Here is a 25574-nt window from a genome sequence, read left to right as displayed (position 1 = left end):
TAAATTTTGTCAATACTATGAATGTATTTATTATGTTTAAACTGATAAAAGCAAAATCTTTTTCCATGCTATAAATTTTTTTATTAAAAACTGAATATACATTTGTGTAAATAAATTAACTGGCAATTAAATTTATGCACTGTAATATTCTCTTATAAAATTGTAATGTCATTTCTATGTGAGTCTTTCTATATTTAACACATAAAGAGGATAAATTTGCAAATATAATTTAACAACGTTCTAAAATAAATACATGCACAATAATTTCAGAAAATTGTGCATGTATTTAAACATTTATGGCCCCTCAAAACAAGCCCCCGATGCAGCAACAACATACCACATTTGGATTCAATGGAGGCAAGTATGCCTAAAGACAGCTGTTGGAACTTGTACAGATTTGCATTTCTTGGATATATTCAATATTCATAAAGATAGGAAATAGACAACGTATTGCAAATGCTATGAGTAATGCTGTTTTAATCATGTTCATGGAAATAATGACTTCATATGAAAAAATAAGTGCTCAGGCTGCAGAAGTGTTTCACCAATTTAGCTGCTCAGAATTAACATATTCCAGGAAAAGAGACGTCTCCAATGTTTCAAATGCTTGAAAGACAAAATTCGTTCAGGCTGTTGTTTTCCTGTTCATATTGATCCAACTGATTATATTCAAAGGTTACTTGATTGACATGCTTTCCGCTTGAGACTAACCGCAGTACGGTGTTGTCGCACCCAATCTTCAATTGAGCTAGTCAAAGAGAAATAATTTAGATTTTATTTTAATGGCTTTAAAATTATGCAGACATTAAAAAACCTTAATTGATTATACTTTTATATGCGGGAGTTGTGTACAAATTTTCAAAAGGAATGCCTATATCATTTCTTTATACCCTACTGCTTCTATAAAGAAAAAAATTATCTCTGTGTATAGATAAAAGCAACTTCCATCTTCATGCACTATTGTGCATGAAGATTAGATGTGTATATGCTTCAGCAAATATATGGACATATCATATGATTTCTAATGAGGCGTCTTCTTTCTACATTGAAATGCACATTATTGCAACGAGGATAAGAAAAGCCTTATTGATACACTAAATCACTATCAAAGAATGCCTTCACGCTGATTTCATTAGTGGCTTCAGAATAATATGGGGCTACCTTTGAAAAGTGTTCGGAAACTTCAGATCGTGCAGAATGCAGCTGCGAGAGCAGTCATGGGCTTACCTAGGTATGCCCATGTTTCACCAACACTCCGCAGTCTGCATTGGTTGCCGATCAATTTCCAGTCACAATTCAAAGTTTTGGTTATGACCTTTAAAGCCCTTCATGGCACTGGACCAGAATATCTCCGAGACCGCCTTCTGCCGCACGAATCCCAGCGACCGATTAGGTCCCACAGAGTGGGCCCTCTCCGGGTCCCGTCAACTAAACAATGTCGGTTGGCGGGCCCCAGGGGAAGAGCCTTCTCTGTGGCAGCTCCGACTCTCTGGAACCAACTCCCCCCAGAGATTAGAACTGCCCCTACTCTCCTTGCCTTTCGTAAGCTCCTTAAAACCCACCTTTGTCGTCAGGCATGGGGGAACTGAGTCATCTCCCCCGGGCATATACAATTTATGCATGGTATGTTTGTGTGTATGTTTGCGTAGTAAATGGATTTTTAAAAATATTTTAAACCATAATTTAGATTTGTCATGAATTGTTGTATTCTGTTGTGAGCCGCCCAGAGTCTGCGGAGAGGGGCGGCATACAAATCTAAATAATAAATAAATAAATAAATAAATAAATAAATATTGAAGATTTTTCCTATCCTGGACTCAGTGCCTTTTTTCTGAAATGGTCTAATCTGACCTCAATAAGATCAGTGTGTGACCAATTTAACTAATAGAATATGACAACAATGCACTGTTCTTTACAGGAGCTCTAATTGAAAATAATAATTCATTGAGGCACTAATTCTAGAGGCACTTTCCTTATATCAAGTGTGTTTAATTTGCCTTTATTAACACCCATTAAATCCAAATTTAAATGCACGTAATAATGTTTCATCGTGTGAGCTATATTGTACTTGATTTCCTGAAAAATAAAATTCATTGTAACTACAACAATTGCAGAAGACGGCAGAAACAAGTGGCAGTGAATGGTACTGAAAAGATTGTGAAGATTGTTTGTTTGAAGCAAAATAGTTTACACTCAGCATCATTTACAACTCTCAGATAGAAAAGATTAACCCTCACTAAATTGCATAGAAGGGAAAAACACCTTACTGTGTGGCAGAGGTCTTCAAACTTAGCCATTTTAAGACTTGTGGACTTCAACTGGCTTGAGATTTCTGGGAGTTAAAGTCCACAAGTCTTAAAGTTGCCAAGTTTGAAGACCTCTGCTTAGCTAGGTCTTCCTGTGTCTTCAAGCGTCATAAATTATAGTGTGCAATGGGATATAGTTTGAGAAGGAAGAGTATCAGGGACAAGAGGCCCTAACTACCATGATGTGTGGGAACAATAATACAAGGGGAATGAGGCTGTACAGTTTACTTGGGTATGGACATGAGTTTTTGGTTTTTCCAGATAGTGGACAGAATTTGCAGAAGATGGCATGTCTGTGGGTTTTATTTTCTAATAAGCTACAACCTTTTCACATTTTCTCACTCAAAAAGGAACCAAATAATACTTGGCAACTGTGACATGTAATAACAAAAGAAATGTTGAGGACTGCATAAAGTCTGTGTACCTTCAAGTTTCCCACTTTGCTCTATGGTATTTATGAGACCATCTTCACATAGCAATGATGACATTGACTGATTGATACCCACTCAGGGCTTGAGTCAGCAGCTAAACAAAACTCTTTCCACAAGATATAACCATATTTTTTCAACACATATTGTTAGTCTTTTGTATTAATCCCAGTCCTGGGAAGTAAATGTCCAAAGAAAGCATTCATGCCATGTCATTCCTTAATACAAAAAATGAATGACATTCTGACGGATTTGAAGCCATGAGATTGATTAAGCAGACCACAATGGCATAAATTAGGATGCAGGTAAATGTCAGAAAAGCTGTTTTTCTCTAATACACTTTATCATTATACTTTTTTACTGGAAAGCTGAAAAATTCTAAGCAATCTGTCCTTATAATTATCTTTTTTATATCTATCTATCTATCTATCTATCCATCCATCCATCCATCCATCCATCCATCCATCCATCCATCCATCCATTTTATTCGACTTCTATGCTGCTCAATCCTGAAGTACTCACTGTTCGTGCTTCTACAGCATCTACATTGTTTATGCTTGGACTGCCAAAATCTGGATTCTATTAAAAGAAAACAAAGTACGGTGGTACCTCTACCTAAGAACACCTCTACTTACGAACTTTTCTGGATAAGAACCGGGTGTTCAAGATTTTTTTGCCTCTTCTCAAGAACCATTTTCCACTTACAAACCGGAACCTCTGAAACTGTAACTAGAAAAAGCAGGGAGAAGTTTCTGTGGGGCCTCTCTAGGAATCTCTTGGCAGGAAACAGTGCCGGAAAAGACGGGGAGAAGTCTCCTGTGGGGCCTCTCTAGGAATCTCCTGGGAGGAAACAATGCCTCTACCCTCCCTGTGGTTTTCCCAATCGCATACATTATTTGCTTTTACATTGATTCCTATGGGAAAAATTGCTGCTTCTTACAAACTTTTCTACTTAAGAACTTGGTCATGGAACGAATTAAGTTCTTAAGTAGAGGTACCACTCTATAGCCTTCCTCTTTGCTGCCCTCTAAATGTTATCTGGCATTTTGCAGATATGGTAGCCCTATTATATCACTTTGAACAAGCAGCATTAGTACAAGAGATTACCAGGGCCGCTGAAAGAATGGCAAAGATCAGCCAATGGAAGCATCTTAGAAGGGTCCAATCCATTTCCTCCCAGCAACTCCATAAAGTCTCCGGTGCCCCTGCAACCTACAGTTGGTTTCTGTGTGCAAGGAAAAGCAGAAGGACATGCAACCATGTTAAATGGATAATTTAAAATGCAGGTTTATTTTAGCAAATGAGATTTTTAAGATCATGAAAAATAATAATAGTGTGTATCAGTTTTGATTAGTGAAGTTCTCTTTTAATCCTTCCAAAGTAGTTCAAAGTAGAGTTGTAATCATCTTCACAGTCTCAAAATACTAAGAACTCACAAAGATTGCTATAAGCCGGTGATAGCAAATCTATGGCATGCATACAGTAATGGGCTCCTACAGGTACAGTCAGGTACACAGAACTGGTAGAAAAAGTTTGGTCAGGTATGCAGAACCCTCTTCTGGGCTCTGGGTACGTTTTTCCTATCACAGTAAATGAGGTTGGAGAAGAGCTGTGCACGCATATGTGTGTATACATACACATGCAGTTTATATAGTAGATAATGTATATTTTTGTGTGCCTGTGTGTAATTTGTATACAGTGTTCCCTCGATTTTTGTGGGGGATGCATTCCGAGACTGCCCGCGAAAGTCGAATTTCCGCGAAGTAGAGATGTGGAAGTAAATACACAGTTAAACCCCTAAATTGCAATTTCCCATTCCCCTAGTAACCATTTAGATTATTCCTCACCAGGGTTATTTATTAAAGTTTATTAAAAAAAAATATTTATTAAAGGCGGATGAAAGTTTGGCAATGACATATATGATGTCATCGGGTGGGAAAACCCATGGTATAAGGAAAAAAAACACGAAGTATTTTTTAATTAATATTTTTGAAAAACCGTGGTATAGACTTTTCGCAAAGTTTGAACCCGCAAAAATTGAGGGAACACTGTATATACATATGGCGTATATACATAGAATTAAATAGTACTGTACTGTGCATTTTGGATGGTCAGTAATAGTAAATAGAGAAATTGTATCTCTTTGGGACGAGGAAAGGCCAGGCACCTTAACCCTAACTCTTGACGTGAGTGATGTCAAGTTGGGCACCTTTAAGCCAATCACGTGACCTTTAAGCCACCCCGGTCACATGATTGTCAAGCCACCCCCCACCTGGTCACATGGCCGGGAAGCCACAAAATAAGCCATGCCCATAGTGTGGTTGTAAAAAATTTTGCAGCCTTTCACTGCCTGCATTTCACAAGGGAGATGCCATGACATTTTTGGTGACAAACATAGAGGGACATGAGAATACGGCCTCTGAAACATCTGGAAGTTTAATGAGAGGGTTCTGCTCTTGAGGGGCCTCTGGACCCTTCAGGAATCATACAAAAACATTCTGACACAATTTTGCAAGGTTCTGGAGGCTCCCACACAACTTCCAGAGGGTCCAGAGGCCGTGTGAGAGCCCATTTTTCACAAAAACGGGAGTGTTTTGGCCTTCTCCCATCCCCCAGGAGCTCTCTGCAGGCTTCCCAGATACTCTGCTCACCCCATTTTTATTTATTTATTTATTCATTCATTCATTCATTCATTCATTCATTCATTCATTCATTCATTCATTTGGATTTATATGCCATCCCTGTCAGCTCCAGTAAGCCTGCTTGAGCTGTCATTCGTGCTGGGGGAGAGACCAGCATGAGAGACCAGTCCTCTTCGACGACTTGGGGCAGCTTATAAACGGTACAAAATATAAAAACAAATTGAAAGTCCAATATTAACTCTTTGCTCTCTACATGGGGCTACCTTTGAAGAATGTTCGGAAACTTCAGATCGTGCAGAATGCAGCTGCGAGAGCAATCATGGGTTTCTCTAAGTATGCCCATGTTACTCCAACACTCCGCAGTCTGCATTGGTTGCCGATCAGTTTCCTGTCACAATTCAAAGTGTTGGTTATGACCTATAAAGCCCTACATGGCATCGGACCAGGATATCTGCGAGACCACCTTCTGCCGCATGAATCCCAGTGACCGATTAGGTCTCACAGAGTTGGCCTTCTCCGGGTCCTGTCGACTAAACAATGTCATCTGGCGGGGCCCAGGGGAAAAGCCTTCTCTGTGGTGGCTCCGACCCTATGGAACCAGCTCCCCCCGGAGATTAGGATTGCCCCCACCCTCCTTGCCTTTCGTAAACTCCTTAAAACCCACCTCTGCCGTCAGGCATGGGGGAATTGAAACATCTCCCCCTTGCCCATGTAGTTTTTGTGTATGATTCGATTATGTGCTTGTTTTTTATATATTGGGGTTTCTTTTTTAGACTTTTAAACCTAAAACTGTAATTTAGATTGCTAAATATTAGATTTGTTACTATGTACTGTTTTTTACCATTGTTGTGAGCCGCCCTGAGTCTGTGGAGAGGGGCGGCATATAAATCCAATAAATCTAATCTAATCTAATCTAATTAAATAATTTAAAAAGCCAATGGGCCCATTTTTCGAGAAAATGGGGCACAGGGGTGGGACTTCAGGAGGCCAAAAAATGGCTGTATTTGGTGTATAAGATGTACCAACATTTCCACCCTCTTTTGGGGAGGGTAAGGTGTATCTTATACTGTACTCCGAAAAATACGATAGGTATTTGTAGTATAGGTGTCTTAAATTGATTTCACTACCCAAAGCAACTCTTTGTTATGAATTGTTTCTTTTTTGTCTGGTATGGGGAGGGGGTTTGACAGCTTAGCAGAGGCAAGTCAAGCATTTTCTGAATTTTTTACACTCCAAGCCCAAAGGTTTCCCATCACTGTTATGAGCAAGGGGATAGTGCAAAGATTCTCATTCAGATTTCCTTCATTCTCAGAGATCCTAACAAAAAACAACTCGCTCTTACACACAAAAGGGAATAAAAGAAACTGCTGGTTTCTATTAAAAGTCGGGCAAATGTGTGTTACATGAAATATCACACAAGGGCATGAAAAATTCAAGAAGCTCTTTAAGATTTACAAATGCAGAATTCACAAATATGGTAAAGCTTTTGGAGCAAGAATGTAGTAAATGATGGCTGTCCTTGTCCCATTGGCAGATAAGACATTGGGTTTTTAACCTAGCTTGAATAAGTGAGGATTATTTAAACATCATGCTAATCCAAAAACAAATAACCACGTTATGGGGTTATGTTTGATTGATTGATTGATTGATTTAGATTCAGGGCGGCTAACAACATGTAAATAATACAAATTTACAATTCTGAAGCCCAATTATAAAAAATTATAAAATTTAAAACTATTGGCCAATAACACAACTATTTACACTAAACTAGGAGATAATGGGGTTTTTAGTGTTTTTTAAATTATTAGATTTGTTTTTACATTGTCTTTATTATTGCTATGAGCCACCCGAGTCTACGGAGAGGGGCGGCATACAAATCTAATAAATAATAATAATAATAATCTCCCCATATGCAAGAATATAGTTCAGAAAACATTTTGTTCCTTTTTTTGACCTGTGCTGAACAGGAGGATGGGATTTTCTAAGTCCACAGATGGGTACTGCCTTCCAGAGTTAGTATCAAAGAAAGATAAGGAGACAGGGAAACAACTGGAAAAATAAGCCAGATGTGACCATAAGGACTAGCAGCAAATTTGCTGAATTGTGTGACTCTATAGCAGGGGTGGGTTCCTTCCAGTGTGGTCTGGTGCACCGCTTCAATAGTGGCCTGCCAAATGCATAATTTTGGCGCAACAACTCTGGTGCTGTCTATGTCAGTCTGTGTGTGCCACCATCTTTCTTTCCCCTATTTTTTTGGTGATTTTTTGGCTCTCTGAGCATGCGCAGAAGGAAAATTGTCCTGTGCATGTGCTGAAGCAAAATCATGCTTGGGAATGTGTGCGCATGTACAAGCATATGCGAGCAATGTGCACACAGCACACCGGTAAGGAAGGTAAGAGGAACCCGCAGATGTATAAGGAAGAAACTGACCAACTCACCTTCACGTGAAAATCCTTCAGATGCCCCAGGCTAAGATCAGAGATTTTTATCAATGTTGGGTAGATAATGGAAAAACTGCAATTCCGATGCTGGTGGGGAACAATCATTGTAAATCTTCCACTCGGAGTCTGGGAGATGATATTGCAAGCTTTAGTACAGGAGGAAGATACAGAATTACTGAGTCACAATTTGTTCACTAAAAAGCAATGCAGACTTTTTATCTGAGGTCTTGGCGCCAACACAGAAAAGATGGTAATCAGTTGTGCCGAGATCTTCTAACAGGGTCTCCATTCAAAAATCAGGCATGGGTTTTTCAATTTAAGGTCGCAAATATATCACACTGGCAGCAACAGAAATAACCATTGCTTATTGGTCTATTGTACTGAAGTAATACTGAAGATGCTATGTAATGAAATAGGGGGTGGAAATCCACAGGGCAATCAGCTTCCAGTCTGCGTGCTTAAATGTTCTCTGCATCCAAGCATCTAACTTCAATTGTTCCTACATTGGCAGGATAGGAAAAGGATGTTTTTTTTAAAGTCAGTGAATTTGCCTTCTCTTTTTGCCATGCAAGTTCATCTTATAAAGGCACTCTCAACCTTGTGAGAAAGACCAGATCTAAAAATTAACTCCACGTAAACACTTTTATTGAAAGTGGCTCTAGTAATGGAACCTTGCAAGTGTTCTTACTTTAAGCCAATGGTTCTCAACATTTCCAATGCCGCGATACCTTAATTATTATTATTATTATTTATTAGATTTGTATGCTGCCCCTCTCCGTAGACTCGGGGCGGCTCACAACAATGATAAAAACAATACATAATGACAAATCTAATAATTAGAGCCTAAAATAACAGTATTACATTTAGAAAGTCTAAAAGCAAGAAACCCCAATATATAAAAAAGCATACACACAGTCATATCATGCACAAAACTACATAGGTAGAGGAGATGTCTCAGTTCCCCCATGCTTGACGACAGAGGTGGGTTTTAAGGAGTTTACGAAAGGCAAGGAGGGTGGGGGCAGTCCTAATCTCTGGAGGGAGCTGATTCCAGAGGGTCGGAGCCGCCACAGAGAAGGCTCTTCCCCTGGGTTTAGTCGACGGGACCCGGAGAAGACCAACTCTGTGGGACCTAACCGGCCGCTGGGATTCGTGTGGCAGAAGGCGGTCTCGCAGATATCCTGGTCCGGTGCCATGAAGGGCTTTATAGGTCATGACCAACATACAGTTCCTCATGTTGTGGTGACCCCCAACCATAAGTCTGATTGATCAGATTGTAAAAATATGTTACAAGGCAGCAGAATAGAAGCTTTAGTTCCTAACACCATGGGAAATTTGTCTTTTCCCATGGTCTTAGGTGACCCCTGTGAAGCAACTGTAAAACAGTTGGTCAACACCCCCCCCCCCAAAGGGTTGAGAACCACTGCTTTAAGCTTTCCTCTTTTTTAGCAGTCTAATTTTAGGAAAGACAGGAGGAAATCATTTTGTTGCTGGTTTTGTTAAAGCATTTGTAGGCATAAATATTTATTCATTTATTCAATTTCTATAGCTGCCCAACTCAACCAAATTCTCTTTGGTTTCTCTTTGCATGCTCTTATTTTACCTTGAGGGAAGAGTTTATTTATTTTTAGTGATTTAACAATTTCTAAATGCCTGTGTCAAATCATGACTAAAGAGCCAGAATAAGGACAACCATTGTCATTTGATTAGGGCTCAGTTAAATTGCAGCACCCAACCCAGTGGTTCTCTCTTTTTTACCAATGGACCCCCCCTATAAATATCCTTTGTGGCCATGGACCCCCAAGACTTAACTCAATATTTAAATCGTAACATTTCTTCAAATCTTCGTAGATCCTTTATGATGACATCACAGCCCTCCCCCAAGGGTCCGCAGACCACAGATTGAGAATCACTGACCTAGTCAATCATAGTTGTTCTTAAAAATGAAAAAACAAACAAATCAACCAACCAGAGGGATGAATTTGGATAGAGTTTGAATGGAAGAATGCTAGTCTAGAATAGACTAAGAAGTCAGAAAAATTCTAGAGAAGGTAGCAACAGCATGCCTCCGTTGTGTGGTAAGAAAGCATAGAATCCCAGCAACCAGTCAGGTCCCACAGAGTGGGTTTTCTCCGGGTCCCATCAACTAAACAATGTCGCTTGGCGGGACCCAGGGGAAGAGCCTTCTCTGTGGCGGCCCCAGCACTCTGGAACCATCTCCCCCCAGAGATTAGAATTGCCCCCACCCTCCTTTCCTTTCGTAAGCTACTTAAAACCCACCTCTGCCACCAGGCATGGGGGAATTAAGATTCCTTTTCCCCCTAGGCCTTTACAATTTTATGCATGGTATGTTCGTATGTATGTTTGGTTTTTTTATATTAAGGGGTTTTTAATTCGTTTTTAGTATTGGATTACTATTGTACGCTGTCTTATGATTGCTGTTAGCCGCCCCGAGTCTTTGGAGAGGGGCGGCATATAAATCCAATAAATAAATAAATACTAAATAAATAGTCAAGCTGATTGAGCCTTTGCTGCATCCGTACCTGTCCTATCCCTATTTATTTGATCACAGCCTGGCTAAATGGTTCCTCTTCTCAGAAACCACAGCCATTTGAGAAGATAGAATGAAAACAAGCTTACGGAAAAGATTAGGCTGCTTCTTTATTGTTAAGGTGAATCCGTTCCCCGCGTCCTGAATCCTGAAGAAGATCATGGCAACATTCTGAGATGACCTGATGGTAGCCGGGCTCGCTCCAGCTTCACAGAAATCTCTGTATCTTTCAGATGTGGGGAGAGGGTGATCCGAAGAGCTAGGGAACTTCTCACCCTTCAGTATCCAGCCATCAAAAACCTAGAGGGATGCAGGGGGATAGATGAGAATTTGGATTTATATCAGATTTCCTCATCTTGATACCTTCCGTATTTAGTGAGAATGCAATTCCCAGACTTGAGGACATTCTGCCTCCAAAATCAAAAGGAGACAAATCACAATCTGTCCATTAAAGTAAATTCTTTGTTCTTCATGGTTCATATTAAATTTTAAACCCAAACAAATTGTTCATCCCCTTATATAGAGAGCTGGTGAGACCACATTTGGAATACTGTGTTCAATTCAGGAGACCTCACCTACAAAAAGATATTGACAAAATTGAACGGGTCCAAAGACGGGCTACAAGAATGGTGGAAGGTCTTAAGCATAAAACGTATCAGGAAAGACTTAATGAACTCAATCTGTTTAGTCTGGAGGCCAGAAGGAAAAGGGGGGACATGATCGAAACATTTAAATATCTTAAAGGGTTAAATAAGGTTCAGGAGGGAAGTGTTTTTAATAGGAAAGTGAACACAAGAACAAGGGGACCCAATCTGAAGTTAGTTGGGGGAAAGATCAAAAGCAACGTGAGAAAATATTATTTCACTGAAAGAGTAGTAGATCCTTGGAACAAACTTCCAGCAGACGTGGTTGATAAATCCACAATAACTGAATTTAAACATGCCTGGGATAAACATATATCCATTGTAAGACAAAATACAGGAAATAGTATAAGGGCAGACTAGATGGACCATGAGGTCTTTTTCTGCCGTCAGTCTTCTATGTTTCTATGTTCATAATTTGACTGATTGTTATTTATTTATTATTATTTATTAATTGGATTTGCATGCCACCTCTCTCCAAAGACTCAGGGCGGCTCACAACATATCAAAACAATATACAATATACATATCTAAAAAATCCAATTAATACAGTGTTCCTTCGATTTTCGCAGGTTCAAACTTCGCGAAAAGTCTATAACACGGTTTTTCAAAAATATTAATTAAAAAATACTTCGTGGTTTTCCCCCCATGCCATGGTTTTTCCCGCCCGATGACATCATATGTCATCACCAAACTTTCATCCGCCTTTAATACTGTTCATAACCAAAAATAGTGTATTTACTTCCGCATCTCTACTTCATGGAAATTCGACTTTCGCGGGCAGTCCCCCGCGAAAGTCAAGGGAACACTGTCTAGCTAAAAAACTTTTAAAATTCTAATAATATTTAAAACCATTCATTCCCATTCGCACAGCAAGACATACTACACTCGTTGGCCAGGGGGCTAGGGTCTTATGGCCCCAAACCTGGTGGCACAGATTGGTCTTTAAACTTTTACAGAAGGCGAGGAGAGTGGGGGAGCTGATTCCAATGGGCCAGGGCCCCCACAGAGAAGGCTCTTCCCCTAGGTCCCGCCAAATGACATTGCCTAGTTGACGGGACCTAGAGAAGGCTGACTCTGTGGGGACTCATGTGGCAGAAGGTGGTCCCACAAGTAATCTGGTTTGATGCCTTGTTCATGATGGTATTAATGGCATCACATTATTGGCATAAATATGGATAAGAACATGCATGTTCTAATTTTCAGATTATTTTTTTAGTGAGTGTAATACTAGTTAACGAAGTGAAAAGATCATTATAGAAAGAATATCTTGTAGGCTTTGGGCCTCTCTTATATCTCATTGTCATGCTGACAAGCCGTGACACATGCCAATCCAGGAATTTCACCAATCTGCTGCACACATGACATGGCATTAACATCTATTATCTATTATCACTTTGTGCACCAGTAATTATTCTGACATTCTCTGTAGTTTCTACTTCAAATGTTTTAATAATTGGGCTTAATTATGAAAGATGTATTTCTAAACCTGACATTTAAACTTGAAGCGGAGTGATCAATATGCAGATGCTGGTTCCCGTCACTCCAGCTCTACAGACTATGCAATTCTCCCCAGGCATCCTGATCCAAGCATTATTGAGCTGAGCAGCCAACTATGCGTATATTCCAGTTGAAGTGCTTAAACCTTGGGAGCTAGAAAATAATTTTGGAATGTTGAAACCCTTTTCTACTTAAGAACCTGCTCATGGAACGAATTAAGTTCGTAAGTAGAGGTACCACTGTATAAGTGGAATGAATAAACAAAAATAAAATTCATGGTACAGTGTTCCCTCGATTTTCGCGGGTTCAAACTTCAAAGTCTATACCACGGTTTTTCAAAAATATTAATAAAAAATACTTTGCGGGTTTTTCCCCTATACCATGGTTTTTCCCACCCAATGACGTCAAATGTCATCGCCAAACTTTCGTCTGCTATTAATAAATATTTTTTTAATAAACTTTAATAAATAAACATGGTGAGTAATAATCTAAATGGTTGCTAAGGGAATGGAAAATTGCAATTTAGGGGTTTAAAGTGTTAAGGAAAGGTTTATGATACTGTTCATAGCCAAAAATAGTGTATTTACTTCCGCATCTCTACTTCGCGGAAATTCGACTTTCGCGGGTGGTCTCGGAACGCATCCCCCGCGGAAAGCGAGGGAATACTGTACTAGGTAGCAAGGCTATCAGGAGCAGAGGAGGGATTTTGGTTCCAAAGCCAACCTCATTCCACTCACCATGTCTGGAAACCTCAAAAGTGACATCTAAAGCATTATCTTCTCTTTTTATTTTTTGACTTTGTCAGTGCCAAACATATCCTGGTTTTTTTAAAATAAAAGTTAATTTATGGTGTGCCTTCCCACACCCCTGACTCATATAGAAACTCTCAGTCAGCCGACCACCTCTTACCTTCAAGAAATCTCCAGCTTGACAGTCAATGTTGACCAAGTCAAAATCTATACTGATGAACTCCTCTGGTTCTCCTATGAAGAATGTTGCACAATGCATCTGAGGTTGGTCTGCGGTGAAGGTGAACTGTCCTTCTATACTTAGCATGTCAAGACATCCTGCAGACAAGAATAGAAGCAAGTCAATTCCTTTTTCTTAGGGGAGGAATCTCTTTTCATATGTCAAATTCAAGGGTAGGGAATATTGAAGAGAGCAGCTACGTGCATGCAAAATGAAAGACAATTATCTGTTTGTCATTACTGAAAGAATCCCAGCTTTTAACAATCTTAAAAACAATACACACGTAATCATCCAAAAATAATCACACAATATAAAAATGAGTAACAATCATTTTAAGCTCATATTACAAAGGAGAAATCAGCAGCTAAATAATTCCTAAGTCAAGGCAGTTTTACATGTTTTTACTGAAAACAAGACAAGTGTAACTCACAAATAATTATATGCAAATGTCCCTTTTTGATAAAAGCCATCATTCTCACTATGCTGTTTAATTTTAAAGAAGATTCTACATTCAATTCCTGGTAGATAGAGCTAAAGAAGACTCCAGAAAGAAATCTTGGAAAGTTACATCCAGATTCTCTAGTCAAATTAGGTAGCTCCCAGATTGCTTAATTGTGTTCCCAAATTGTAAAAGCCGGGGTGGCGCAGCAGGTAGAGTGCAGTACGACAGGCCACTGAAGCTGACTGTAGATCTGTAGGTCAGCAGTTCAAATCTCATCACCGGCTCAAGGTTGACTCAGCCTTCCATCCTTGCGAGGTGGGTAAAATGAGGACCCGGAATGTGGGGGCAATATGCTGGCTCTGTTAAAATGTGCTATTGCTAACATGTTGTAAGCCGCCCTGAGTCTAAGGAGAAGGGCAGCATAAAAATCGAATAAATAAATAATAAATAAATAAATAAATTGGTGAGACCAATTTCTGCCATTTGGATATAATAAATATACAGAACTGTATTGCAAGTCTTAAAAGGAGCACTCCGCTAATCTAGAAACAAATGGAAAACATGTTCAGAACCAAATTATTCTCCCAATCACTAGCTTTAAAAATTTCAACCCTCCTTCCTTCATCCCAGTCATTAGGACTAGTGATGGGCGAACCCAACGGTTCAGCAAGTTCGGGTTCAGCAAGTTCGGACAAACTTTACACAAAATTCGGCCGAACCCGAACCGAACCCGAACTCGAACGGGGAATCCCTCCCATGAAGAGATTCCGGGGGCGGAGCTTTGACGTCACCGGCGGGTTGCTAAGTACGCCAAGGTGATCACTTCCTGGATTCCATGGAATCCAGGAAGTGATCACCTTAGCGTCCTTAGCAACCCGCCGGTGACGTCAAAGCTCCGCCCCCAGAATCTCTTCGTGGGAGGGATTCACCAGCTCCTATAAAAGGGAGGTCTTCACGTAAAAATAAACATTGTTATTTTTACGAAAAAGGACACCGCAGTGGCACTGCAAGCAAAGGGCGGTCCTTTCATGTAAAAATAAACATGTTTTTTTTATGTGAAAGGACCGCCTTTTGCTTGCAGCGTCACTGCGATGTCCTTTCATGTAAAAATAAACATTGTTATTTTTATGAAAAAGGACGCTGCTGCAGCAGCACTACAAGCAAAGGGTGGTCCTTTCACGTAAAAATAAACATGTTTATTTTTACATGAAAGGACCGCCCTTTGCTTGCAGCACCGCTGCGGTGTCCTTTTTCATAAAAATAACAATGTTTATTTTTATGTGAAGACCTCCCTTTGAAGGAGCTGGGGAATCCCTCCCATGAAGAGATTCCGGGGGCGGAGCTTTGACGTCACCGGCAAGTTGCTAAGGACGCCAAGGTGATCACTTCCTGGATTCTATGGAATCCAGGAAGTGATCACCTTGGCATACTTAGCAACCTGCCGGTGACAGCAAAGCTCCGAACGCCGAACATGACCCCGAACTTTGAAGTTTGAAAAAATTTTGGGTTCATGTTCGGTATACCGAACACCGCAAAATTCGGTACGGACCCGAATTGTGCGGATTCGGTTCGCCCATCACTAATTAGGACTACAAACTCAAATATTTTATTTTCCCTAGTTTTTGTGTGATTTTTAAATCTCATCTCACCAAAACCTTCCCTCCCCTAGTTCTCTGTATGGGTTTGAAAGTTAATGAGAGGGAAGGCACATTAATCTGTATTTCATGCCCATTATCAGGAAACAAAAGTCTGCGCTCCCATTATGCCTTTATTAGGATTAATTAAAATGACATAAAAGAATGTGCAAAAGCTTTTGGGTTTGTCTTATATTAAGCCTAATACTTTTTGAAAGCAGGAGAGAAAAACAAGTAAATCCACATTCTACAGCTCTGAGCCTAAATACTCAGACTCTTAAAATGGCAACTGAGGGCTAAAGGCATTTATTACCAAAAGGTGCAATTGATGTCAGCTTTTGACTATCATTCAAGAACAAAGTGATTCTTCCAAATTATGGAAACACAACTCCCCAAGGTCACAGGCTCCTGGCATAGGATAAAACAGGGGAGGAAAAAATCTTGAATTTACATCTTGGAAATGACTTGCTGATTGAATGATCAAGTCTGGATCTTCCAACTTCCTTGGATGTGATTTCTTCTCAAAAGGGCGTACAATTAAAATGTATCTGTACAATGTGCAAATTGGCATAGCATTTATATAGTATTTTTTAGAGTACTGGATAAGTTTCCCAAATATAATTCTACAATTCTTTCCCTGTATAAATGGAGGAGACCAGCAAAAAAAATCATAGCTTGGAGCCATATGAGATTTGAACTGTGGCTGTCTTATTCTTCTTCACGAAAGAAACGGAAGTAAGTTTCTTTTCCTTACATTCTCATTCTGCTTTTATTACAATAAACAATAATACGGGAACTGGAGCTCATAAACTCACTTCTGAGTTGAACTACTTCCCACCCATCCTTGTAGCAATTCAAGTGAGGAGGATGGAAGCAGACTTACACTGCATACACCAACCCTTTTTATACATGCATTATTTATTTATTTATTTATTTTTATTTATTTTTTCCAATACACAATGAGGGTTTTAGTGGTTATATATCTACATACACATAGTAAAATACATGATGAAGGTTATAGAGGAGATACTCATAGTAAAATATATCTAAGAAAGAATAGAAAAGAAGGTATAGTAATAGAACATATCAATGAAAGAATAGAAGAAGAGATATAGGAATAGAAGAAAGGTATAGGAGATATAGGAGAGCAATAGGACAGGGGACGGAAGGCACTCTAGTGCACTTGTACTCGCCCCTTACTGACCTCTTAGGAATCTGGATAGGTCGACTGTAGATAACACTATGGAGTCCGGTAATGAGTTCCACGCTTCGACAACTCGGTTACTGAAGTCATATTTTTTACAGTCAAGTTTGGAGCGGTTAATATTAAGTTTAAATCTGTTGTGTGCTCTTGTGTTGTTGTGGTTGAAGCTGAAGTAGTCGCCGACAGGCAGGACGTTGCAGCATATGATCTTGTGGGCGATACTTAGATCTTGTTTAAGGCGTCTTAGTTCTAAACTTTCTAGGCCCAAATCACATTCACACACTGATTAGTGGCATGGAGTTTGCAAGACTGCCTGTGTCAGAAAAGTGTAAGAAAAGCTCCTGCAGATAATGTTGCCAATGCTATCTCCACTGCTGATTCATTTCCTGCTTCCTTTACCATTATTTCAAATCACTGCAAGTACCTGACATCCAGTTGGAATAATTGGATTTTCCAACCCGGGACAGGATAGGCAAATGAAAAAAAAACACATTGCTTTAACACAAAGTAGAGAAGATGGCTTGAACTTATCTAACTTGTGGGCTGGGAATGGGATGAAGGCAAGATCGTGGGATTGCATCAGAATACAGAAATTGCTCAGGCATTTTTTTGTGCCATGAAAGGGGATGGAAGAAAAAGTTCTGAAGCAAATAATATTAGAATCAAGCAACAGCAGGCAAGCTGTATACTTTCCTTCCTTCTCTTTTCCAAAAGATTTTAAAGCCTGCATTCTTTTCTTTCTTTTTATTGAAAAGACAGTGTCGTGTCAGGATAACAATGCATATATAAGCAGAGCCAGAGAGAGATCCATGATAAATCTTAAGGTATAAGCTACCGTACCGGTAATAACTATAACTGTACTATGTTAACAGTAATTACAGCAATCCAACCAAAAAAGAAAAGATAATAAAAGAAAACTTCAACTAAGTTTCTACTACGTACTTACATTCACTTATTTACAATTTTTCCCCATATTTATATCCAATTTTTATACATCTTTGTTGCATTTATGTTCCTAAACTTCCCTCTCATTTCTACCTCTTGTCTCTATCCATTCATAAAATTTATTCCATGCCTTGTAATATTTTGAGTCTTCTTTATCTTTACTTTTTAAAGTTAATCTGTCCATTTCTGCACAATTGCAAATTTTCCTAATTATGTCATCATTTGATGGGGTGTTCACATTTTTCCAATATTTAGCATATGTATTTTAGCTACCATCAATAGTTGCTTTATAGTTGCTTTATCATAGTTGTAAATAGTTGCTTTATCATAACTTTCCGACAATATACCTAAAAGGCACGTTTCTGGTTTGAAGTCAGTATGTTGCTCAGTTATCTTTTCTAACCATTTATGAATTTTCTGCCAGTAACTCCTTGCTTTCTTACATGTCCACCACATGTGGTAATATGTTCCTGGAGTCTGGTTACATTTCCAACAATTAGGGGAGAAGTTCTTATACATTTTGTTCGGTGCATTCTGTTACTCATGTAAAACAGACATGTATCAGTGATAGAGTGGATTCATACAGTATGGTAAGTCATGGTTTGTTTAATCATAACTGCTGCACTCCACAATTAGCTGGGTTTAGGTAATGTGCTAAGCCATAAAATGCAATATACAAACTACAATGGCATATTCATGTAATACACCAAGCCAAAACCGCACAAATTACATAGTGATTTAGTAGTACAAGTACTACAATGTTGCAAGTATTAGTGTCACTGTTTAATCCCTGAGATACCAGTTAAAAGAATGAGACAGAGGTATTGTAAAGGTATTGGAGAACTAACTAAAACACCCATGAGAGTGAACTATATTTGGCTACATGGCATAGCAACAATAGCACTTAAACCTACATACCACTTCACAGGGTTTTACAGCTCACTCTAAGTGGTTTACAGAGTCAGCCTATTGCCCCCAACAATCTGGGTCCTCGCTTTACTGACCTCAGAAGGATAGGAGGCTGAGTCAACCTTGAGCCTGGTGAAAATCAAAGTGCTGAACTGCTGGAAATTGGCAGTCAGCAGTAATAGCCTGCAATACTACATTCTAACCACTTCGCCATCACAGCTCTTAAGAGTTAATTTTGATAGCCAGTGAAGCTTTTCACTGCATTTCTGCAATCTTTTTTTCTTGCAACTCATCTTATTCTGAATCATATGTTTTCTATATCCACTCCCCCAATATAGAAACATAGAAGATTGACGGCAGAAAAAGACCTCATGGTCCATCTAGTCTGCCCTTATACTATTTCCTGTATTTTATCTTAGGATGGATATATGTTTATCCCAGGCATCTTTAAATTCAGTTACTGAGGATTTACCAACCACGTCTGCTGGAAGTTTGTTCCAAGCATCTACTACTCTTTCAGTAAAATAATATTTTCTCACGTTACTTCTAATATTTCTCCACAATAACCTCAGATTGTGCCCCTTGTTCTTGTGTTCACTTTCCTATTAAAAACACTTCCCTCCTGAACCTTTTTTAACCCTTTAACATATTTAAATGTTTGGATCATGGCCCCCCTTTCTCTTCTGTCCTCCAGACTATACAGATTGAGTTCATTAAGTCTTTCCTGATAAGTTTTATGCTTAAGACCTTCCACCATTTTTGTAGCCCGTCTTTGGACCCGTTCAATTTTATCGATATCTTTTTGTAGATGAGGCCTCTAGAACTGAACACAGTATTCCAAATGTGGTCTCACCAGCGCTCTATGCAGCGAGATCACAATCTCCCTCTTCCTGCTTGTTATACCTCTAGCTATACAGCCAAGCATTCTACTTGCTTTCCCTACTGCCTGACTGCACTGTTCACCCATTTTGAGACTGTCAGAAATCACTACCCCTAAATCCTTCTCTTCTGAAGTTTTTGCTAGCACAGAACTGGCAATACAATACTCAGATTGAGGATTCCTTTTGCCCAAGTGCATTATTTTACATTTGGAAACATTAAACTGCAGTTTCCATTGCTTTGACCATTTATCTAGTAAAGCTAAATCATTTGCCATATTACAGACGCCTCCAGGAATATCAACCCGATTGCACACTTTAGAGTAATCGGCAATGTGCTTTCCTTCTTGTTGCACTGCTAAACAAAGATATTGGGCTACCAATGGAAATAGCCTTTATACTTCATTGCCATTTTGTACTTGGCATAGGACCCGGATATCCCCTCAAGTCCTTGCCACAACCTTCCCTGAAAAGAATTGCTTTGGGGCATCCTTCTCTATCTTAGATGCAGATAGCTCAGTGATGCAGACATTTGGGAGACTGAAATTCCATACCGACAGAGGACATCTGGGGAAAGATGGCTTGGAATTTTGCACCCAGGAAGGAGCCTCGCGCTCTTAATTTGAACTCGGGGTCAGGCGCAAGGTTTGGAATATGTCCCAGTGTACAGGTTCAGCACTGGCATGCATTTAGACATCAGATTGGAGAAGGTTGGAACTACACTCTCAGTCACAAACATCCTCTGGTATTCCCCAGCCAGCTAACTGAATAAACCACCGTAAACTTTTTCTTCTTCTTTTAGACAGACAGACAGACAGACAGACAGACAGACAGACAGACAGACAGACAGACAGACAAAATTCTTTATTGGCCAAGTGTGATTGGACACACAAGGAATTTGTCTCTGGTGCATATGCTCTCAGTGCACATAAAAGAAAATATACATTTGTCAAGAATCATCAGGTACTTAATGATTGTCATAGGGGTCCAAATAAGCAAACAGGAAACAATCAATATTAATAAAACTTTACGGATATAAGAAACAGCTTGTATCTTTCTGGTTGTCCCTGGTTCCAAATCAGAGATTTCACATCATCTATCTCTGAAATCACTTATTCAAAACTTATTTTGGCAATGTTTATGGACATTCTCAGACACGATTGTCCCAAAGGTGTTTTTTTCAAGAGGCACCTGGTCTTTCTGATTTTTCTTTGGAGACGTTTCTCTTCTCACCTAAGAATCATCTTCAGCTGAAAAGCAACTTTCGCCTTCAGCTGAAAAGCGCTAAATGGCTCAGGGCTCCTCCCTCCTCCCTCATTGCAGCCAGTAAGGGCCCACAGAGTCGGCCTTCTCCAGGTCCCGTCCACCAAACAATGTTGGTTAGTGGGACCTCGGGGAAGAGCCTTCTCTGTGGTGTCTCTGACCCTTTGGAACCAAGTTTCTCCAGAAATCTGCATTATCTCTACCCTACTGGTCTTCCAGAAAGCTGTTAAGACCTGGTTTTTCTGGCAGGCCTGGAATTAAGATTGATTGTTAGTATGTATGTTTTTTTATGATATATGTGATTTTAGTGATGCTTTTACTGTTTTTTTTTTAAAATTTGTATTTATAACCGTTGTTAGCCACTCAGGGTCCGTTCAGAGTGAGCGGCATAGAAATGCAATAAATATTAGTAAGGAAGATTATAATATCATAATTCACATTCTAGCCACCGCAAAAATTCTGTATGCCCAGTATTGGAAACAAGAAAGAACACCTACTATCTTAAACCTTTTATTTAAAGTTATGGATTATGCAGAAATGTCCAAATTGACCATGAAATTACAAAATAGGGAAGATACAATTTTCTACCAAGTCTGGGACAAGTGGTACAATTGGCTAAGGAAAAGAAAATTTTTGCAAATAATCAAAAAGGAAGATAATCCAACAAAGTAACTTCTCAATGAACAATAAAATTTAAAATTATATTTTATTTATCATAGTATAAAGGATATACCTTATATATAACATTGGAAGATCATATTTATTTACTCCCAAACAAATATAGTAGAAATCTCTAAAGTAACAAGAAGGGGAATAATACATCACCGACACTTTCGAAATTTATGTCGTATTGATACGATATACCAGCTAAAATTGCTGGGTCTTCTCTCTTTCCTATCTATACCCTCTCTCTTTACTCTATCTCTTCCCAACACTATTTCTTTTCTCTCTGTTTTTCTCTTTTCATCTCTTCACTTTTTCCCATTTCTTTTTCTTAGCTCCTTAATATTTCTAATATTATGCGATGTTTATGGTATATGTATTATTTGGTTTTATAATAAGGGTTTTTAGTTGTTTATTAATTGGATTGTTACATGCTGTTTTTTATCATTGTTGTTAGCCGCCCCGAGTCTACGGAGAGGGGCGGCATTCAAATCAAATCAAATCAAATCAAATCAAATCAAATCAAATCAAATCAAATCAAATCAAATCAATAAATAAGTGCCAAATGTACTGATTTATAACCAAATTACTGTTGACCTATTCCAACCTATCTTTTCTATTTTTGTTTTCTGTAAAACTCAATAAAGACATTAAAAAAAAAAGAAATGCAATAAATAAATAAACTTCATCCAAGCAGCTTCAGCTTCTTGTATCCAAGAGGCAAAAAAAAATACAAAGTCTTCAAAGAAAAAATAAACAAGACAGTCCAGTTCCCTCTTGAAAAAAAAAAGCACCTTTGGGACATTATTTTGGCAATCTTCACCATACCCCACAAAAAGGAAGTTCTGATCCCCCTTTTTCCAACAGTAACACAGTACAGGAGACAGAATGCCACAGGAAGCAAAGCATTGGTTGCTCTCAGAAAGTTTTCTGCTCCAGATGATTGCTGTGGAAAAGCATTCTACGTGCAGCTTCATGGCTTAAATTTGCATTCTTTACCAAACCTGGCATTTCGAAAGGGCACCAGGATGATTTCTGGTCGTTTCTCACTTGCAAGAAGTCATTCCCTGCTTAAGTTTGTTTGATCTTAGGTAGAGGCAGATATAAGGTCTCCTGCTTGGGCAGAGGGTTGGACTAGATGACCTGCAAAGGTCCCATCCAACTCTAATAATCTGTTAAATTTTACCGCGCTCAGTAACCTTTGGGGCAGGGGTCCCCAAAACTGCAAAGTTTGAAGACCTCTGGTTTGGGGCAACACACCGGCTCCTGTTTTGATCCCAGAGCTGGAATCAAGGTCTTCCACACAACAACATATTCATAAAACGCACAGTCAAAAAAGTTAATCCCAAGTACAGTGTTCCCTCGATTTTCGTGGGGGATGCGTTCCGAGACCGCCCGCGAAAGTTGAATTTCCGCGAAGAAGAGATGCGGAAGTAAATACACTATTTTTGGCTATGAACAGTATCACAAGCCTTCCCTTAACACTTTAAACCCCTGAATTGCTATTTCCCATTCCCTTAGCAACCATTTAGATTATTACTCACCATGTTTATTTATTAAAGTTTATTTTAAAAAAATATTTATTAAAGGTGGATGAAAGTTTGGTGATGACATATGATGCTATTGGGTGGGGAAAACCGTGGCATAGGGGGAAAAAACGTGAAATATTTTTTAATTAATATTTTTGAAAAACCGTGGTATAGACTTTTTGCGAAGTTTGAACCCACAAAAATCAAGGGAACACTGTACGCTAGAGTAAAATGAACTAATGATATTGTGCGCTTGGGAAATGGCAGCCAAGAATATTGTGCCAGTTTCTCAATCTGTTGCACAAGTTACATGTTGTGTGACACAATGCACAATTCTCAATGTCATGTTGATGCTACGATACCAGTTGACCGATTTATTGTGTTTTATTAATTTAATATATATTGCTAGCCCGTGTATGATATGCCATACGATAAATAAATAAACCAATTGACAGAGAAGTGGAATGATGCATTTCTAAGAAAACAAAAATATTATTTCCCATAAGTCCATAACTTATGATAAACCCATGAAATATTGATCAATGACGAACAACATGACATAGGAAAAATCAAGAATTACGCTAACATGTCATAGAAAACACTACTAAGTTGCTATTACTAAGTATCAACAGTATGGTTGACAATTTAGTCCTTTATGTAAGCTTAGATAGTAACCATAGACATTTCATAAACATCCCAAATAGAAGTTAATTTTATTACATAAAATTTATATATAGGAAAACTTAATACAAAATAGTTTTATGAAGATATAGAATAATTTAGAAATATAGAAATATAATTAACGCAAATACTATATATTGAACGTACTTGATTGCCATTATGATATTCTTTATAATGCACTATAGATGTCTATGTTATGTTTGTTTGTTTTGTTTTCTTATTTTTGTGTTCATTGTCATTTGTTGTTTTTTTGATGTATATAATTAATAAAGGTTATTTTTAATGTTAAAAAAATATATTATTCCCCTTTATTGACTTTCTCCCAGGGGTCCTCAAACTAGGCAACTTTAATATTAGTGGACTACAGCTCCTAGAATTCTCCAGCCAGCCTTCTGGAAGTTGAAGTCCACAAGTCTTAAAGTTGCCAAGTTTGAAGACCTCTCCTTTGGGGCAACACACCGGCTCCTGTTTTCATCCTAAGGGCTGGAATCAAGGTCATTTGAACTCACGTCTAACCTTGTCAATGTACCGTTCCCATCGGGGCCGGCTTCTTCCCTTCTAAACCTCGTCCACGAACCCCCCCCCCTCCCCTCTGCTCCCTTCCTTTGCAACTCCGGCTGGCTACTAAACGCAACTGCCGCCTTCTCCGCCCCGTCCCGCGCTCCCTTTCCAGTCCGCTCCTTAACTTCGGCCCGCCGGCCGCGCCTCCGGAACAAGACTCACGCAGCGTCCGGCGGTAGATCTGCTCGCCCGAGAGTTGCCTTTTCAGCTCCTGATTGAACAGCGGGACCGGCCCGTCCGCGAAAGCGTCCTGCCGTCCCTGGACAACACAAAAAGGCAGAAGGTTTCGGAGGGGGGCGCAGAAGGGGCCAGCCAAGGCTCTTGGGGTCCAATGGGGAAACGTGTAGGGTCACTTGCTTGAGCGCAAGGGATTGGACTAGACGACCTCTTAAGGTCCCTTCCAGCTCTATTCGGATTCAAAGGTGGACAAACATGTTTGAGACTTTCAAAGGGAGATTGGACTGCTATTGGTCCGAAATGGTATAGGGACTCCTGGTTGGGGGGGATGTTGGACTAGATGACCTCTAAGTGTCCCTTTCAGTTCTATTCTGATTCAAAGGTGGCCAAACACTTGAGACTTTCAAAGGGAGATCGGACTGCAGGTTGTCCGAAATGGTGTAGGGATTCCTGCTGGGGGGGGGAGTGTTGGACTAGATAACCTCCATGGGTCCCTTCCAGCTCTATTCTGATTCAAGTAACCATGGGTTACCCTACCTTTGGGTGTCCAAACACTTGAGACCTTCAAAGGGAGATAAGACTGCCATTTGTCAGAAATGGTGTAGGGACTCTTGCTAGAGCGGGCGGGGGTTGGACTAAATTACCTCAAAGGTCCCTTCCAGCTCTATTCTGATTCAAAGGTGGCCAAACGCTGGAGACTTTCAAAGGGGGATAGGACTGCCATTTGTCCGAAATGATGTAGGGACTCTTGCTAGAGGGGGTTGGACTAGGTGACCTCTAAGGTCCCATTCTGCTCTATTCTGATGCAAAGGTGGCCAAACGCTGGAGACTTTCAAAGGGAGATCGGACTGCCATTGGTCCGAAATGGTGTGGAGGGGACTCCTGCTAGAGCGAGTTGGACTAGATGACCTCCAAGGGCCCCTTCCAACTCTTCATCATCTGTCATCCTGTAAAAGGCGAGCGCGCGGGGACAGGGGCCGACTCGGCGTGGAGGGGGGGGGTGTCCGCGGGAGAGAGAACGGGGAAGGGGGGGAGGCAGCGGGACGTCCGCTCTTCGCTCACCTCCAAGAACCTGCTCTCCCCTCCGAGGGCCGCCCAGAAGATCAGGGCGAGCTGGCAGCGCCGGAATCCCATAGCCATGTCCGACAGCCGGTGCGGTGCGGAGACGGGTTAAAGCGGCGGGAGCGGCGGCACCTTCTCCGGGGCTGCC

At 39.8% G+C, this 25574-nt stretch overlaps 1 protein-coding gene across 3 annotated transcripts; it reads right to left on the bottom strand.

Moving 5' to 3' along the window:
- On the bottom strand, positions 1 to 25557 carry CRHBP (corticotropin releasing hormone binding protein). 3 transcript variants are annotated; one of them, XM_070736353.1, is made up of 7 exons: positions 25427 to 25557; positions 24350 to 24446; positions 13419 to 13576; positions 10458 to 10668; positions 7815 to 7963; positions 3842 to 3959; positions 1 to 748 (listed from the first exon to the last, which is right to left on the bottom strand). In XM_070736353.1, the coding sequence occupies exons 1-7, from the start codon at positions 25502 to 25504 to the stop codon at positions 600 to 602; spliced, it is 960 nt and encodes a 319-aa protein (XP_070592454.1). In that variant the 5' UTR covers positions 25505 to 25557; the 3' UTR covers positions 1 to 599. The 3 variants fall into 3 exon arrangements, with proteins under 3 accessions (XP_070592454.1, XP_070592455.1, XP_070592456.1); XM_070736354.1 differs by lacking the exons at positions 24350 to 24446; positions 25427 to 25557 and adding an exon at positions 24143 to 24292; XM_070736355.1 differs by lacking the exons at positions 24350 to 24446; positions 25427 to 25557 and adding an exon at positions 24136 to 24194.
- Positions 25558 to 25574: the final 17 nt, after the last annotated feature.

Source organism: Erythrolamprus reginae, chromosome 2 (assembly GCF_031021105.1).
Source record: "Erythrolamprus reginae isolate rEryReg1 chromosome 2, rEryReg1.hap1, whole genome shotgun sequence".
Taxonomy (NCBI): Eukaryota; Metazoa; Chordata; class Lepidosauria; order Squamata; family Dipsadidae; genus Erythrolamprus; species Erythrolamprus reginae.
This window is presented reverse-complemented; position numbering and strand designations above follow the sequence as displayed.

What these genes read in the sequence shown, in the direction of transcription:
- CRHBP (XM_070736353.1), bottom strand. Translation starts at nt 25,504, where the DNA reads ATGGCTATGGGATTCCGGCGCTGCCAGCTCGCCCTGATCTTCTGGGCG. An exon ending in GGGAGAGCAGGTTCTTGGAG is followed by an intron (nt 24,447 to 25,426) that starts GTGAGCGAAGAG and finishes TGTGTTGTCCAG; the next exon opens with GGACGGCAGGACGCTTTCGC. An exon ending in CCATTCTTTCAGCGGCCCTG is followed by an intron (nt 749 to 3,841) that starts GTAATCTCTTGT and finishes CTCTTTGACTAG; the next exon opens with CTCAATTGAAGATTGGGTGC.